At 43.6% G+C, this 17924-nt stretch overlaps 1 protein-coding gene across 1 annotated transcript in view; it reads right to left on the reverse strand.

Annotated features, from left to right (window-relative positions):
* Positions 1-17924, reverse strand: part of MYO5C (myosin VC) — a 425456-nt gene that overhangs the window by 54634 nt on the left and 352898 nt on the right. The window contains exons 33-34 of the mRNA XM_077263765.1: positions 2807-2894; positions 2601-2699 (exon numbers count right to left, since the gene is read on the reverse strand). Of these exons, the coding sequence (XP_077119880.1) occupies positions 2601-2699; positions 2807-2894 (187 nt within the window). The remainder of the gene's footprint in view (positions 1-2600; positions 2700-2806; positions 2895-17924) is intronic.

A 17924-nucleotide genomic window follows, 5' to 3' on the forward strand; every position in this document is an offset into this window, starting at 1 on the left:
ATGTCCGTAAGCCGCTAAATATATTGAGCAAGCTCGATATTTTTTCACGGCTGTAAATAAGGCCCTTACGGCGTATGCCGCTACTACAAATTTTTGCAGCCCCATAGAAATGCAATGGGATTGCAAAAACACGGCAAATGTAAAACCAGCCTTAAACTGATATAATCATATGATACCTCTTGTGAAGCTCTTTCCATCCATGTATTTAATTTCTCTCTACTCACCTGCTATCCTCTGTAAGGATCCAAAAAAGAAATTAATTACATTACATGCTGTCAATCATAGTGATTAAATGCCCTTTCCACTGCTGCCCTCTCCCCTTGATAATAAATATTCATTTTATTTACATCACTGCCATGCTCTAACTACTGCCCTGCTCTCTATGTCTCCAACACATCTCCCCTTCCGTACTCTCTATGACTCTAACACAGATCTCCTCTGGTACTGTCTGTATCTCTAATACAGATACTTTCCAGTACTTTCCATGTACCCAATACAGATCTCCTCCGTTACGGTTTATGTCTCAAACACAGATCTCATCCATTACTCTCTATGTCTCCAACAGAGATCTCTGCTACTCTATGTCTCCAATGCAGATCTCTTCTGGTACTCTCTATGTCTCCAAAACAGATCTTCTTCATTACTCTTTATGTCTCAAATACAGATCTCCACTCGTACTCTTTATGTCTCCAAACCACAGATCTCCTCCGGTACTTCCTATGTATCCAATACAGATTTCCTATGGAAATCTCTATGTCTCCAACACAGATCTCCTCCGATAGTCTCTTTGTCTCCAACACAGATCTTCTCCTGTACTCTTTACTTTTCAAACACAGATCTCCTCTGATACTCTCTACATTTCCAATACATATCTCCTCCGGTACTTCCTATGTATCCAATACAGATCTCTGGTACTCTCTATGTCTCTAATACAGATCTTCTCCTTCACTCTCTCTGTGTCAAATTCTGATTTCTCCCAGAACTCTCTAAGTGTCCGACATAGATCTCATCTGGTACTCTCTATGCCTTTAACCCAGATCTCCTCCCATACTCTCTATGTCTCTAATACAGATCTCCTCTGGTACTCGCTATGTGTCCAATGCAGATCTCTTCCGGAACTCTCTATGTATCCAACACAGATCTTAACTGGTACTCTCTGTATGTCTCCAACACAGATCTCCTCTGGTGCAGTCTATGCCCTCCTCCCAGATCTCTTCCCATACTTTCTATGTCTCCAACACAGGTCTCCTCCGGTACTCTGTATGACTCCAAAACAAATCTCCTCCGCTAATCTGTATGTCTCGATTACAGCTCTCTTCCGTCATTTTCTTTGTTTCCCTCACAGCTCCTCACAATCATTCTCTCTCGCTACCTCAGAGCTCTCCTCTGGGACTCTCTGTATTTTCGTCACTCCTTACCTCCGGAACTATCTCTCTATCACACCTCTCTCAGGAATTGTGGAAAGAAGAAACTGGGAAAGAAATACTGCAATAGGGTCTTATCCAATGACAAAGGGGTGTCAGGTGAAGGAGAGAATACACTCACCTTGCAAGGTTGCTGAATAGCAACACATAATCGGCATATAACAGCTGCTGCACAGTTACCGGTCAAGGAAACGACCATAAATACAGAGAGAAGACAGAGGTATCAGTCATGCGCTGCTGGTGAGGCTGTATGGTTTAGCTGTCTTTTATGCTGTGTCTCTTGCAAAAAATGCCAAAAAAGACAGCTAAACCTTACGATCTCACCAGCAGCGCATGAGTGATACCTCCGTCTTCTCTCTACCTCTCCCAGGAACTCACTTTCTCTATCACACCTCTACCCGTAACTCACTCACTCTATCACACCTCTCCCAGGAACTCTCTTTATCACATCTCTAGCCGTAACTCACTCTCTCTATCACACCTCTCCCAGGAACTCTCTTTATCACACCTCTACCCGTAACTCACTCTATCACACCTCTCCCAGAAACTCTCTCTATCACACCTCTACCTGTATCTCACTCTCTCCATCACGCCTCTCCCCAGATACTCTCTCTCTTATCTTCTGGTAACAAAGCAATCCACTTGTCCACTGACTCGCCGGTAGTACTCTTCTACATATCGACTATGCAGAACATACAATGGGCGTTTCAAAGAGAAAATGAACCAGCACATGCACTGCACTCAGTGTCCACGATACACGTAGTGATGTCAGCGACAGAGAGGAGTGTAAAAAAATAGGATGGGCTTGGATAGGCTTGCATTTTGATGACTCATTACTATATGCAGAACTAGGTGCACCCGATTTTGAAAGATTGGACTAGTAAGACCTGCGGCATGCGCTAGGTTCAGAATCTTACAGCAAGAGTTACATGTTCAGATAGGGCTGCCCAAACACTATTTCAGGAGTAGCATAAATGAAAATGATCTTATAGATTTCCTTTAAAGCACTTGCTGAACAGGCCATCATTTGGAGGATGACCAATATCTTGCTGATGCTGTGAATAAGGAAATTACTTCTCAACCAGTGCTGAGCCTGCTTAGAACAATTAGATGTAGTTACACATCTTACTTGTGTTTTCTAATAAAGAAATACACTGAGACGATGAATCCACTTACCCAGAATTAGATTTCCAATGAGTTTAATTTCATCATCCGATGAGAATTCCAGCATTCCCAAGTAATCCTTAAAAACACTGGGCATATTTGTTTGGTTTTCTGTGAAATATTTTTTCATATTATTAATACTCATAATAACATCATTAATAATAATACACCCTTAGTATGATATTCATATGTAACAGTGGGTGTTTTAAAATACATACCTGTTTCCATTGTTTTTGTTAGAGCTTTGATTTGATCTTGGAGTTTTTTAATAATTCTGTCTTTTTTATCCACTTGCTCTTCATAATCCTTGTAAAAAAGAGATCTGTAAGTGTAAGTTGGTACTTCTAATAGGATAACCACAACAACGTATGCAGATGGGTTTTCTATTTCAGCACTGTTTGAATCTTAAAAGGTGCTGAACAAAAGGGTAGTAGTCTTTATATCAAAGACTCAGAATCTCACATACTATTGGCAATCATGCATAATAACGCATTTTCTGCTACTTCTTCTTTTTTAATTTTTTTAAGCTTAACCCCTCACCGACATATGACGTACAGTTACGTCAAATGTTGGCTCCCTGACATTTCCCGGCAGATGTTGGTCATGATAATCAACCGTCATCTGCCTCTAACAGCGGAGAGATGCCCTCATCTGTTGACCTGTTAAATGCTGCTGTTAATCTCTGACAGCGGCATTTACTGTGCGCCAGCAGGGAGGGACCGTCATTCCATGAACCAATGGATTGCTATGACAGCACAGGGTCTGCTGAAGACCCATGTGACTGCCATGACCATTCTACTGTGAAAGCCAGTCTGTAGCTAATGTTCATAGGAGACAGTGATTTTTGCTACACACAGCCGTACTGTAGTATTACTGAGCATACTACAAGCGATCAGACGATCACAGGTTAAAGTACCCTAAAGGGACTAAACAAATACAGTAGAAAGTGAAAAAAAAAATGGTTTTAAAACTATTAAATACAAATTTAAAAAATGTAAAAGTTCAAATCACCACCATTTTACCCAATTAAAAAATAAAGAAATAAAACAAAATACTCATATTTGGTATTGCTATGTCCATAAAAGTCTGGTTTATAAAAATATAAAACTAAATTACCAGATCGGTAAACGGTGTAATCAGAAAAAAATCTAAATGCCAGAACTACATTTTTCGGACATCGCAACACTGCAAAAAAAATGCAATAAGAGGCAATCAAAACAGCATATCTATCCCAAAATGGTATCAATAAAAATGTCAGCTCAAGGTGCAAAATTTAAGCCCTCAGACAACCCAATCGACCAAAAATTTAAATCATTACGGGTCTTAAAAAATGGCAATACATGTAATTATTATTTTTTTTTTTACACTTAACTAATAAAACAAACTATACATGTTTGGTATCTCTGTAATCATACAGAATTGGAAAGTCATTTTGCCAGGTCATTTTTACTGCATTGTGAACGTGGTAAATTCATTCCTTAGTAACAGAGACAATTTGGTACTTAATGACCAAACCAATTTTTACAATTCTGACCACTGTCACCTTCTGAAGTTACGTTATAGTAGATAGATAAATGTGGATAAAATCCGCGCTGCTGTGACAAATAATGGACCCAGATATAGTTATAAGGTGTTCGGGTGGTTTATTCAACGCATTTCGAAGCTCATGGCTTTTTCTTCAGGAAGTTTCCACACAAAAATATCCTTCTGAAGTTAGAAATAGAAGACTTCCGGCACAGGAATCCTTTTTCATTAAAAAATTATTTGTTTAAACATCTTCAGTGATAAAAAAACAACATCATGGGGATCCCCCCATAGGCCTGACCCGTTTCGGACTCACTAAAAACAGCCCTTCCTCAAAGGCATACAAACATAGAGTAAACAGTTCCTTATATCTATCACAACAGCACATGTAATTGATTAGAAAGGACTAACTCCCCAATTAACCCCCATATCGACCAGCGGGAAATTAGTCCTTCATATTGTAAGAGTCATGTCGGTCTGGTAGTTGGGGGCAGGTATGTCTCGCCTAGATACCTGTCCTATGTGAGTTAGGCTGCTCTGTGTCTTCAGCATACTCATGGGTTAATAAGTGCAGGTTTAAAAGATGACCAGCTGGAGGAAACAGGCGTCAGCCTGGGGCACACAGAATGCCTGTCTGTGTGAGACAAACGTGAGTGAGAGCTATGCTCATGATCTATGTAATGTTAGCTGGGTGGGAGAAGCTCCCCCAGTTGTTAGTTAGGAACGTATCTGTATAGTTAGCGCCGGACAGGCAAGGATTTCTTTTTATGATTTGTTTTCTGTATTTGCTTTCACTTAATAAATCTGACCTGAGGTCAGTCTACTTGGAAACCTGCTGTCGCCTCAGAGTTTAATGCACAAACCACGTGACCTTTGACCCCAGCAAAGGCGATCCCGGAGTGTTTTGTTACATTGTGGTGGAGAACGCGGGCACTCCGTGGCACAGGCGACAGTATGGAAGACGTGGTGAAAGCCCTAGTGCAGTCCACTGCCGTACAGCAGCAGGCCACTGCCGCACAGCATGAAGCTAATCGCTTGATGGCCGCACAGCTGAAGGAGTTGGTGGACGTGACGACTGCAGACCGTCAGCTTCTCCAACAGGTGGCGCAGCGCCTGGTGAGCATGCCTGAGGCTAACCCGGAAGCAGAGTCCAGGAGAATCCATGTGAGTCGGTACTGGCAAAAGCTGACCGCAGAAGATGACGTTGAGGCGTACCTGACCACGTTTGAGCGGACGGCGTTGAGAGAGAAGTGGCCGAAGGAACGATGGGCCGATCTAATTGCTCCGTTTCTCTCCGGTGAGGCCCAAAAAGCTTACCATGACTTGGACCCGGAAGTCGCTCAGGACTTTGAGAGGCTGAAAGCTGAGGTCCTGGCCCGGCTGGGTGTGACGACGGCTGTCCGTGCACAGAGGGTACATCAGTGGACCTATCAGCCAGATAAACCGCCGCGATCGCAGATGTTCGACATGATCTACTTGATAAAGAAATGGCTGCAACCCGAGGTACTGACAACTCCGGAGATAATCCAGCGGATCGTTCTGGACAAGTACCTGAGAGTACTACCACCGGCACTGAAAAAGTGGGTGAGCCAAGGAAATCCCGCGACAGCGGATCAATTGGTGGACTTGGTGGAGCGTTATTCCGTGGCGGAAGGACTTCCTGATGATACCGCTACTACCCGAACTGTACCTCCTCCTCGTGGAACCGGTAAGACTGTTCCAGGGACTGCGCCAAAAACTGTGGGGGAGGAACACGGGACTGCTCGCACCCCGAGATCAAGGGTGTCGGACTCTGGTTTCAATAGGGGGCCTGTTAGGTGTTTCCGTTGCCATGAGAAGGGCCATGTTTCTGCGAACTGTCCTGTTACCACTGAACCCATGCAGTGCGACGTTACGGACTCTAAGAAACGCATGTCTTTGGTTACACGGCTAGTAAGTGTGAATGCGGGTCAAAATGATACAGCGAAACACCTGTGTGAATTGTCTGTAGATGGGAAAAATGTTGTGGCATTGCTAGACTCTGGAAGTGTGGTGACTCTGGTGAAAGCCAGTCTGGTGGCACTTCCATCTGGTCCGTCTGATAAATTTTCTGTAACGTGTGTGCATGGTGACACCTGCTCATATCCTACAGCGGTCATATGTATCTCCACTCCCTATGGGTCGGTGCAACACAAAGTGGGACTCATTCCCGCATTGTTACATGATATAATCCTGGGCAGGGATTTTCCTCATTTCTGGCAGTTGTGGGAGAATCAGTTGCTCCTTCACGGTAGCTGTAACCGTGAATTTTCTCCCATGCTATCTGGAGGTCCCGAGCTCCTGGAGGAGACCCCACAGGAAGATGCAGCTGGGGAGATTAGTGAATCTAACCTTCAGTACCCCTTCTCAGTTATGGCGGGGGAAACTGAGGAAACTGAGGAAACTCAGCGAGAGGCGGGGGCAGGTAGCCATCCAGCCCCCTGCCTGCCAGATTTGGAAGTCCAGGTGGATGACTTTCACAGCGAGCAAATGAAAGATCCTACTCTGGCTCCAGCTAGAAAAAACGTAAAAATAATAGATGGGGTACCCGTAGAACCTGACACCAGGCTAGCATACCCGTACATGGTACTTGAAAATGATTTGCTCTACCAGGTAGAGAAAAAAGGGGAGGACACTGTGCAACGGTTAGTGGTACCCAAACCTTATCGGCGGAAGGTACTGGACCTGGCCCACGGACATATAATGGGGGGACATCTGGGGGTGCAGAAAACCACAGAAAGGATATCCCATTGTTTTGTGTGGCCCGGCTTACATAGTGATGTGCGTAACTACTGTGAGTCCTGTCCAGAGTGCCAGATCTCCGCGCCTAAACCTCTGTTCCGTAGCCCTTTGGTACCTCTCCCTGTCATTGGAGTCCCATTTGAGAGAATTGGGATGGATTTGGTTGGGCCCCTTCCCCGGTCCGCACGTGGGCACCAACATATTCTCGTCATCGTGGACTATGCCACTCGCTACCCGGAAGCCATCCCTTTACGAAACATGGCTACCAAAACGATTGCTAAAGAGTTGGTACAAGTGTTTAGTCGGGTGGGAATTCCTAAACAGATACTCACCGACCAGGGGACTCCCTTTATGTCAAGGGTAATGAAGGAGCTCTGTAGGCTCCTACAAATAGACCCATTGCGTACATCTGTCTATCACCCTCAAACAGATGGGTTGGTTGAGCGGTTCAATAAAACCTTAAAACAAATGCTACGGAAGGCGATAGACAAAGACGGGAAGAACTGGGATTACTTGTTACCCTATTTGCTGTTTGCCATTAGGGAAGTTCCCCAGTCTTCCACAGGATTCTCGCCTTTCGAGCTATTATATGCCCGTCGTCCCCGTGGACTGTTGGACGTCGCAAAAGAAACCTGGGAAGGTCAAGTCACTCCCTTTAAAACGGTGATTGACCATGTAACGCAAATGCAGGACCGGATTGCTGCTGTCATGCCCCTTGTTAGGGAACATATGTTACAGGCCCAGGGAGCCCAGAGGCAAAGTTATGATAGAGGCGCCAAGGTCCGTACGTTTGCACCCGGGGATAGGGTGTTGGTCCTAATCCCTACGGTGGATAGTAAATTTCTGGCAAAATGGCAGGGCCCCTTTGAGGTCATGGAGAGGGTTGGTGAAGTGAACTATAAAGTATACCAGCCTGGTAAAAGAAAGCCAGAACAGATTTACCATGTGAATCTGATAAAACCCTGGAAAGACCGCTCTGCCCTAGCCGTGGATATACCCCGCCCGGTTTGCGCACCTACCGTACCGGAGGTGCAGATTGCCGAGACTCTCTCGGAACGACAAAAATCTGAGGTGAAGCAGTTTTTGTTGCAGAACCGACAGTTTTTCTCGGAAAAACCTGGCCAGACTAAGCTGGTGAAACATGAGATCGTCACAGAACCCGGGGTTACAGTCCATGTGAAGCCTTACCGGATTCCGGAGGCCCGCCGTGAAGCCGTCTCCCGGGAAGTGAGGGCAATGTTGGACTTAGGAGTCATTGAGGAGTCGCACAGCGCTTGGTCCAGTCCAATCGTGTTGATACCAGTAGTGGAGCATTCATATAACTCGTCAAACTCAATTTGACAGGTGGACACGCCCCTATCAAGCTGTATCAAAGTGTGTAACCCCTCCCCCCTGACAGCTGTCCTCCTTGTCTTCTAACAGCAGCTGCCACACAGCTCCCCCTCCCTTTTTATATAATTTAATTTGTTAATAGAGTGAATATTATCTCCGTAATTGTTTTATATATTTATAGGGGATAACGCGCGCATTATGTATGCGGGCGTGTTACAACATGACTGTTATCCCCGTAATTGTTTTATATTAGAGTTTATATTTATATATATGTATGCGGGCATGTTACAACATGTCTGTTATCCCTGTAACTGTTTTATATTAGAGTTTATATTTATATATATGTATGCGAGCATGCTACAACATGAATATTATCCCCGGGGCATGTTACAACATGCCCCTGGGCATGTTACAACATGCCTGTTATCCCCGTAATTGTTTTATTTGTTTTATACGTTTATAAAAAAAAAAAAAAAAAAAAAAAAAAAAAAAAAAAAAAGCAAACGACAGGGTATTGTAAAAAAGTAAAAGATATTTATTGTAAATAAACACAGCTCAAATACATTTTCAACACTGCAGCGCACAAAATAAATAACACATTGGTTATACAGCAACAAATTTCTTACAAAAAATAAACAGTATCGCTTGAATATACATCATTACGTTTCTTACAAAAATAATACGGTGTTACAACTCATGTACGCTCATATTTATCAAGCACACTCTTTACATCGTGAGCCACAGGGTTTGCAGCATCGGTAGAGACCTTCTTTTAGGTAGCAGAGTTCCACGTGTGGTGCCTAATGGCGGGGAATGTAAAGATTGGACTGTACGAGGCGTAGGGGATAGTTTCTGCGGCGTAGATACAGCGTGTGTCTCGCTGCTGGAAATTTTTAGTTCGTCTAAAAGCTTCCTAGTAGTGGGATTACCAACAACTGTAGACGGTATATTTAGCTCGGCCATAGCCCGCATAAATGCTTCCCAACCCGGCGGTAAATTTCTGCCGGTCAGAGCGTGACTCTGCGTAGTACTACGTACCAAATCCAGTAAGTTAGACCCAGGCATTACAGATCCTTTGAAAATAAATTCAGCTTTATTATTCCAGTCTGTAACATTTTTATTCTGTAGTAACCTGTTTAGTAAAAATTCAGCATTCTTTTTATATCTCTGGTTTATGTGGCTGACAATTTCAGCGATCTCTCGATTTTTATCAGAGTCGGTATTTGACAATTGTTGCTGACCAGGATCAGGAGGGCTAACGAGATTTAAAGCCGTTACTTCTTTTGAGCTCTGCCGCGTATGCACCAAGTATCTTTGTAGCGCCGCGCTATACATCTTAATTTTCACATCATCTGGAATGTCACGACGATGTAAAATGTCGCTAATTTCGCCATCAAGGCGTTGAATAACGCTGTCGCGTATGTTAGCTGTAGCGCCGGGTCTTAGTTTGTCTAGCTCCTGTTTGGGGACTAGATACATTTTCTCTGTATGCTCCATTATCTTCCCGCGAGCAGGCTTGTTATTATAGGGATTGCAAAAGCTAAAAGAGGGCCGATAAACCCGCCGGCCTGCTTTAGTAGCCGCTTCTTTTTCTTTATGGGCTGCGATCTGTCGCTCAGGGTTCTTATAGCTTTACGCCACTTCTTTAATATGCCTTTTTGCCGCTCTTTCAGGGGAATCCTGCCTTTTAAGATGTTTAAAGCAATCTCGCCTATGGCTGTAATTAAATCATTGCTCGCATTGCGCAAAATAGACTTTCGGACAGCCGGGGTTGCCTTCACCAGAGTTTTTAAGAGAGCCCAGTTACGACGGAGTCTCTCAGACATCTTTACAGCACAACGCACACAGCGTGGAATGTCTGATACCCGGGTAAAATTCACTTTTTAGAAGTGATTTTCTTTTGAACATAAACCGCGGGCAACGCTGGTGGAAACAAGCCGGTCCTTAAACGATGCTCCTCAGGGGTATTAGCTCTCAAATCTACAAGTAAATACCCATAAGGCTCCCGCGTGGCATCCTCAAAAGCTTCTAGGAAAAAACGCGTTTTTCCGGGATACATCTGGCGAGCTAGAGTTAAAATTTGTAATTTATCTCGGGGGTTTTTAAAAAGCACCATGTATTTTGTGTTTAAATTTATCGTACGGCTTTTCTTGCCCTGGCAAAATATGTTTTGAACCAGGTAGAAAATGCTGAGATTTCTGTGGTGCACATACTTGGTAAAGGCTTTTTCTATCTCACAATTTTCACTAGCACTCTCCATGAGGTCATCAACAATAGCCAAATTCACCTTCTCCGGCGGGAATAATTCATCATCTACGAATGTATTCGGCAGACCCTCCACAAATCTGGCGTGGGGAAAAGAGAGAGAGATTTCATCATATAGTTTCTGCCAACACGAATAAAACCAAACAATATTATCAGGCTTCTGAGAAAAATTAGTTTCAATATTATACAGCAGCTGTTTTACAAAATAGCTCTTCCCAGAATTAGACGGTCCCGCTAGAATGCATGAGAATGGGTGTTGCAAGCGTGTATCCATCGGCGTAATACTCTGCTAATACCCAAAAGGCAGGGTTGTGAAATCGTCAATTAGTCGCCGCTTTGTATAAACGCACTTTTGTGTTTTGCGTAACGGCCTCGTTTCAATCTCCCAGCACTTTTTATTTCTTACAATGGACGGCTGTTGTACGACAATACGTTTCTGCGTATCTGTGTCAGAATTGCTCGGGTAGTCCAGAACTAGATCTTTTAGACTGTTGAAATTAATAGATTGAGAGTTACCAACATTTAGTGTTATACCCTTAACTTTTAAGACAGTTTTACCCGTGTTGAGTTTGTACCCGTAAGTTTTGGGGCCCGCGGATACAAATTCTGTGATGTGTGTACCATCGGGTATTTCACTGGTCAGCTCCCCCAGGTAATCGCCTAAAGGCGGCTGCCACTCACCATCTCTCTGTACAAAAATAACAGAATCTGTGTCGTGATAAAGGCACCTCTCCTGCAGCCGGTCCAGCAGCGAATAGAGCTCTAGCCGGGCATACGCTGTTGTAAAACACGCTATAAAAATGTTTGTGCTTTTGTTGACTGTGTGGTGGCCTTCTGCGTATTTCCAGTTAATGGTTGCGGTGTCATCATCAAGGAAATGTAACATCGAGATGTCATAGTAAGGCAGGAACAGCTGCTTAAAAAGCTCATCTGGATCCCTAACAATGCTGGTACATGTTAGATTAGATCTCTGAGCAAACTTCCCCCATAAAGAATTTAAGAAAAGCTTGGAGATCTGTCTCTTAGCGGGGTTGACCGCTATATTTTCAGGGCGTAATTGCACATCTTCTTTTTCAAGAAAGGCGTCAATGTACTGCCTTTTCTTGGCGTCATCAGTGCACCAGCTAGGGTAACCAGAGGCTTCCTGCTTCTCCCGCAGATGTAATTTAATGTACGGTGCAAACAGATCATCAGTGGTTTTAGGAAAATGCCATATTTCATAGATGTGGGCGATCCGATACCCTTTTTCTATCGCCATCTCGAGCTCTACAGTGCACCAGGTGCCTGACAATGCACGCTCTTCATCACTATGCGCACAAATATCTGCCTGGGAATTTACAGCGCATGTGTAGCATAGGGGAAACATTAATTTTTTGTTGAGTTTTACCGGCAGAACTGGAAAAAATAAATCTCTCGGCGGGTAGACCTTGACTTTAGCAATGCCAAAGTATTTTTTAATGAATCCAAAATTGTCATAGATGATGTCTGGATGCCCTACAGGGTATGTTTTAGTTTTGTTTACAAAGGGGTACAGACTGGTGAAATCGTAGTAATGTAAACTCTCTCCATCTGTCAGATGGTGATAGAGCTTAATGGCGTTAGTTCGCCCGCCATAAAGAGCATCACGGGGGTCTAAAGGAACGGGGAACTCCATCTGTTTGAGAAATGATTGAAGGTTAGAATCATTTTCAACCATCTCATGCCACTCATGCTCCCACATCACTCTTATTGTGTAGCCGCAGACCTGTAAGTAACGCTTTTTAGCTAGAAAGGTGTAATATAACTGGCCGTAGGACGTGTTTGTGACCCCATTCCTGTCATTTTCATTATAGCACACGGGACACCCGTGATAAAAACATCCCTGAAATTCAAAGGCTATGTGTTGTCCGTTAACATAGGCATAACCATCTAGAAAATATTTCCCGACTCGTTTTTCACCGCCTCTCAATGCGTGGCGGATGTCGATGTTCTCGGAGTGGGCTACATACATGAGCCATTGTATGGCCGGTGACGAGTAGCGCTTTTTTGCCTTGTGATAATTATCACCAGGCAAAATGCCGATGGTCTTTTTTGGGAGAAATTTAAATCTGTACATTGCCATACACACCGAAGCCAGGGTGATGAGCTGAAAAGGATCAACACATCTGCTCACTACAACCGTTTGCTTTTGACGCTTACAGTATTTTTTGACATTTTTCTGTGTCATCTGCATAATACGCTCTCTATAGATCTCGCAGGCGTGTCTCAGAATTTCAACATCTTGTTTGCAATAAGATTTTAGCTCAGCCTTGAAGTCAAAAGATGTATTCACCTGTGTCGCATACCACTCCAGGAACTCTACTTTCTCACCAGGTGACATGTACTCCGTCCCATAATATTTTACATCGGGTATGGGGCCTACATAGTTTTGGTTTTCTCGGGTATTAAAAAAGTGTGGAAAATGTCCTTTGCCTCCTGAAAAACCCATGGCCTGTGGTAATTTACTGAGTTTCATGGGGATAAAATTTAGAGAGTCTATGAACCTTATAGACAGATCGGGTAGCGTCACACACAAGAGGCGACCGCCTTGGGTTATCAACTTTACCTGTAGTTTTTCAGAAATCAGTTCCTTAACAATAAAGTATGAGTCGTATCTACCACCATTGTGGGCAATAAATGTGTGATCTGAAAATTTACCGCTTGTAAAGAACTGTACAAAGTCATGTGTACAGGTATCCCCCTCAAACTCCCAGGAGGGGTGACCATACAGCGTTGTAGCATAAATGTAATTCGGAATGTGCGTGCCTGTCTCCTGCATACATTCAAAATCATAAAAGATATAACAATCCGTCTCATCCTGCGCTACATACCGCCGCATGTAACAAAGATGAGCGTCGAATTTATTTATACGGCAGCGACATACAGGGCAGCGCAAACCTTTACATTTATGCTCAGTCTCGCTATTTCTGAAAACAAAACGGTTGCATTTATCACAAAATGTTTTAAGCCTGCAGAATGCTGGGTCGCCTACACCCAGTTGTTTGTGATAATCTAAGCACACGCTCGATCGGCAATAAGCCCGGCAAATAGGGCACCTGGGTTGTTGCTCGCCAACGGCTTCTACACAATCAGCTCTCTGACACGACTTACAAAAATACTGACAGGAATGATTGCTCTTGTGATGAAACACAGAATTGCAGCGTTCGCAAAAGTAATTAGCACCGATAAAGCCCTTCATATTTTTGATACCGTAGTAATGTTGATCATGGAACAATATGAATACGGTTTTACCATTAGCTGTATTGCCGCTCTGAAAGTAGCGCCAGTCAGGTGGTAGATACGACTCATACTTTATTGTTAAGGAACTGATTTCTGAAAAACTACAGGTAAAGTTGATAACCCAAGGCGGTCGCCTCTTGTGTGTGACGCTACCCGATCTGTCTATAAGGTTCATAGACTCTCTAAATTTTATCCCCATGAAACTCAGTAAATTACCACAGGCCATGGGTTTTTCAGGAGGCAAAGGACATTTTCCACACTTTTTTAATACCCGAGAAAACCAAAACTATGTAGGCCCCATACCCGATGTAAAATATTATGGGACGGAGTACATGTCACCTGGTGAGAAAGTAGAGTTCCTGGAGTGGTATGCGACACAGGTGAATACATCTTTTGACTTCAAGGCTGAGCTAAAATCTTATTGCAAACAAGATGTTGAAATTCTGAGACACGCCTGCGAGATCTATAGAGAGCGTATTATGCAGATGACACAGAAAAATGTCAAAAAATACTGTAAGCGTCAAAAGCAAACGGTTGTAGTGAGCAGATGTGTTGATCCTTTTCAGCTCATCACCCTGGCTTCGGTGTGTATGGCAATGTACAGATTTAAATTTCTCCCAAAAAAGACCATCGGCATTTTGCCTGGTGATAATTATCACAAGGCAAAAAAGCGCTACTCGTCACCGGCCATACAATGGCTCATGTATGTAGCCCACTCCGAGAACATCGACATCCGCCACGCATTGAGAGGCGGTGAAAAACGAGTCGGGAAATATTTTCTAGATGGTTATGCCTATGTTAACGGACAACACATAGCCTTTGAATTTCAGGGATGTTTTTATCACGGGTGTCCCGTGTGCTATAATGAAAATGACAGGAATGGGGTCACAAACACGTCCTACGGCCAGTTATATTACACCTTTCTAGCTAAAAAGCGTTACTTACAGGTCTGCGGCTACACAATAAGAGTGATGTGGGAGCATGAGTGGCATGAGATGGTTGAAAATGATTCTAACCTTCAATCATTTCTCAAACAGATGGAGTTCCCCGTTCCTTTAGACCCCCGTGATGCTCTTTATGGCGGGCGAACTAACGCCATTAAGCTCTATCACCATCTGACAGATGGAGAGAGTTTACATTACTACGATTTCACCAGTCTGTACCCCTTTGTAAACAAAACTAAAACATACCCTGTAGGGCATCCAGACATCATCTATGACAATTTTGGATTCATTAAAAAATACTTTGGCATTGCTAAAGTCAAGGTCTACCCGCCGAGAGATTTATTTTTTCCAGTTCTGCCGGTAAAACTCAACAAAAAATTAATGTTTCCCCTATGCTACACATGCGCTGTAAATTCCCAGGCAGATATTTGTGCGCATAGTGATGAAGAGCGTGCATTGTCAGGCACCTGGTGCACTGTAGAGCTCGAGATGGCGATAGAAAAAGGGTATCGGATCGCCCACATCTATGAAATATGGCATTTTCCTAAAACCACTGATGATCTGTTTGCACCGTACATTAAATTACATCTGCGGGAGAAGCAGGAAGCCTCTGGTTACCCTAGCTGGTGCACTGATGACGCCAAGAAAAGGCAGTACATTGACGCCTTTCTTGAAAAAGAAGATGTGCAATTACGCCCTGAAAATATAGCGGTCAACCCCGCTAAGAGACAGATCTCCAAGCTTTTCTTAAATTCTTTATGGGGGAAGTTTGCTCAGAGATCTAATCTAACATGTACCAGCATTGTTAGGGATCCAGATGAGCTTTTTAAGCAGCTGTTCCTGCCTTACTATGACATCTCGATGTTACATTTCCTTGATGATGACACCGCAACCATTAACTGGAAATACGCAGAAGGCCACCACACAGTCAACAAAAGCACAAACATTTTTATAGCGTGTTTTACAACAGCGTATGCCCGGCTAGAGCTCTATTCGCTGCTGGACCGGCTGCAGGAGAGGTGCCTTTATCACGACACAGATTCTGTTATTTTTGTACAGAGAGATGGTGAGTGGCAGCCGCCTTTAGGCGATTACCTGGGGGAGCTGACCAGTGAAATACCCGATGGTACACACATCACAGAATTTGTATCCGCGGGCCCCAAAACTTACGGGTACAAACTCAACACGGGTAAAACTGTCTTAAAAGTTAAGGGTATAACACTAAATGTTGGTAACTCTCAATCTATTAATTTCAACAGTCTAAAAGATCTAGTTCTGGACTACCCGAGCAATTCTGACACAGATACGCAGAAACGTATTGTCGTACAACAGCCGTCCATTGTAAGAAATAAAAAGTGCTGGGAGATTGAAACGAGGCCGTTACGCAAAACACAAAAGTGCGTTTATACAAAGCGGCGACTAATTGACGATTTCACAACCCTGCCTTTTGGGTATTAGCAGAGTATTACGCCGATGGATACACGCTTGCAACACCCATTCTCATGCATTCTAGCGGGACCGTCTAATTCTGGGAAGAGCTATTTTGTAAAACAGCTGCTGTATAATATTGAAACTAATTTTTCTCAGAAGCCTGATAATATTGTTTGGTTTTATTCGTGTTGGCAGAAACTATATGATGAAATCTCTCTCTCTTTTCCCCACGCCAGATTTGTGGAGGGTCTGCCGAATACATTCGTAGATGATGAATTATTCCCGCCGGAGAAGGTGAATTTGGCTATTGTTGATGACCTCATGGAGAGTGCTAGTGAAAATTGTGAGATAGAAAAAGCCTTTACCAAGTATGTGCACCACAGAAATCTCAGCATTTTCTACCTGGTTCAAAACATATTTTGCCAGGGCAAGAAAAGTCGTACGATAAATTTAAACACAAAATACATGGTGCTTTTTAAAAACCCCCGAGATAAATTACAAATTTTAACTCTAGCTCGCCAGATGTATCCCGGAAAAACGCGTTTTTTCCTAGAAGCTTTTGAGGATGCCACGCGGGAGCCTTATGGGTATTTACTTGTAGATTTGAGAGCTAATACCCCTGAGGAGCATCGTTTAAGGACCGGCTTGTTTCCACCAGCGTTGCCCGCGGTTTATGTTCAAAAGAAAATCACTTCTAAAAAGTGAATTTTACCCGGGTATCAGACATTCCACGCTGTGTGCGTTGTGCTGTAAAGATGTCTGAGAGACTCCGTCGTAACTGGGCTCTCTTAAAAACTCTGGTGAAGGCAACCCCGGCTGTCCGAAAGTCTATTTTGCGCAATGCGAGCAATGATTTAATTACAGCCATAGGCGAGATTGCTTTAAACATCTTAAAAGGCAGGATTCCCCTGAAAGAGCGGCAAAAAGGCATATTAAAGAAGTGGCGTAAAGCTATAAGAACCCTGAGCGACAGATCGCAGCCCATAAAGAAAAAGAAGCGGCTACTAAAGCAGGCCGGCGGGTTTATCGGCCCTCTTTTAGCTTTTGCAATCCCTATAATAACAAGCCTGCTCGCGGGAAGATAATGGAGCATACAGAGAAAATGTATCTAGTCCCCAAACAGGAGCTAGACAAACTAAGACCCGGCGCTACAGCTAACATACGCGACAGCGTTATTCAACGCCTTGATGGCGAAATTAGCGACATTTTACATCGTCGTGACATTCCAGATGATGTGAAAATTAAGATGTATAGCGCGGCGCTACAAAGATACTTGGTGCATACGCGGCAGAGCTCAAAAGAAGTAACGGCTTTAAATCTCGTTAGCCCTCCTGATCCTGGTCAGCAACAATTGTCAAATACCGACTCTGATAAAAATCGAGAGATCGCTGAAATTGTCAGCCACATAAACCAGAGATATAAAAAGAATGCTGAATTTTTACTAAACAGGTTACTACAGAATAAAAATGTTACAGACTGGAATAATAAAGCTGAATTTATTTTCAAAGGATCTGTAATGCCTGGGTCTAACTTACTGGATTTGGTACGTAGTACTACGCAGAGTCACGCTCTGACCGGCAGAAATTTACCGCCGGGTTGGGAAGCATTTATGCGGGCTATGGCCGAGCTAAATATACCGTCTACAGTTGTTGGTAATCCCACTACTAGGAAGCTTTTAGACGAACTAAAAATTTCCAGCAGCGAGACACACGCTGTATCTACGCCGCAGAAACTATCCCCTACGCCTCGTACAGTCCAATCTTTACATTCCCCGCCATTAGGCACCACACGTGGAACTCTGCTACCTAAAAGAAGGTCTCTA

Source organism: Ranitomeya variabilis, chromosome 5 (assembly GCF_051348905.1).
Source record: "Ranitomeya variabilis isolate aRanVar5 chromosome 5, aRanVar5.hap1, whole genome shotgun sequence".
NCBI lineage: Eukaryota > Metazoa > Chordata > Amphibia > Anura > Dendrobatidae > Ranitomeya > Ranitomeya variabilis.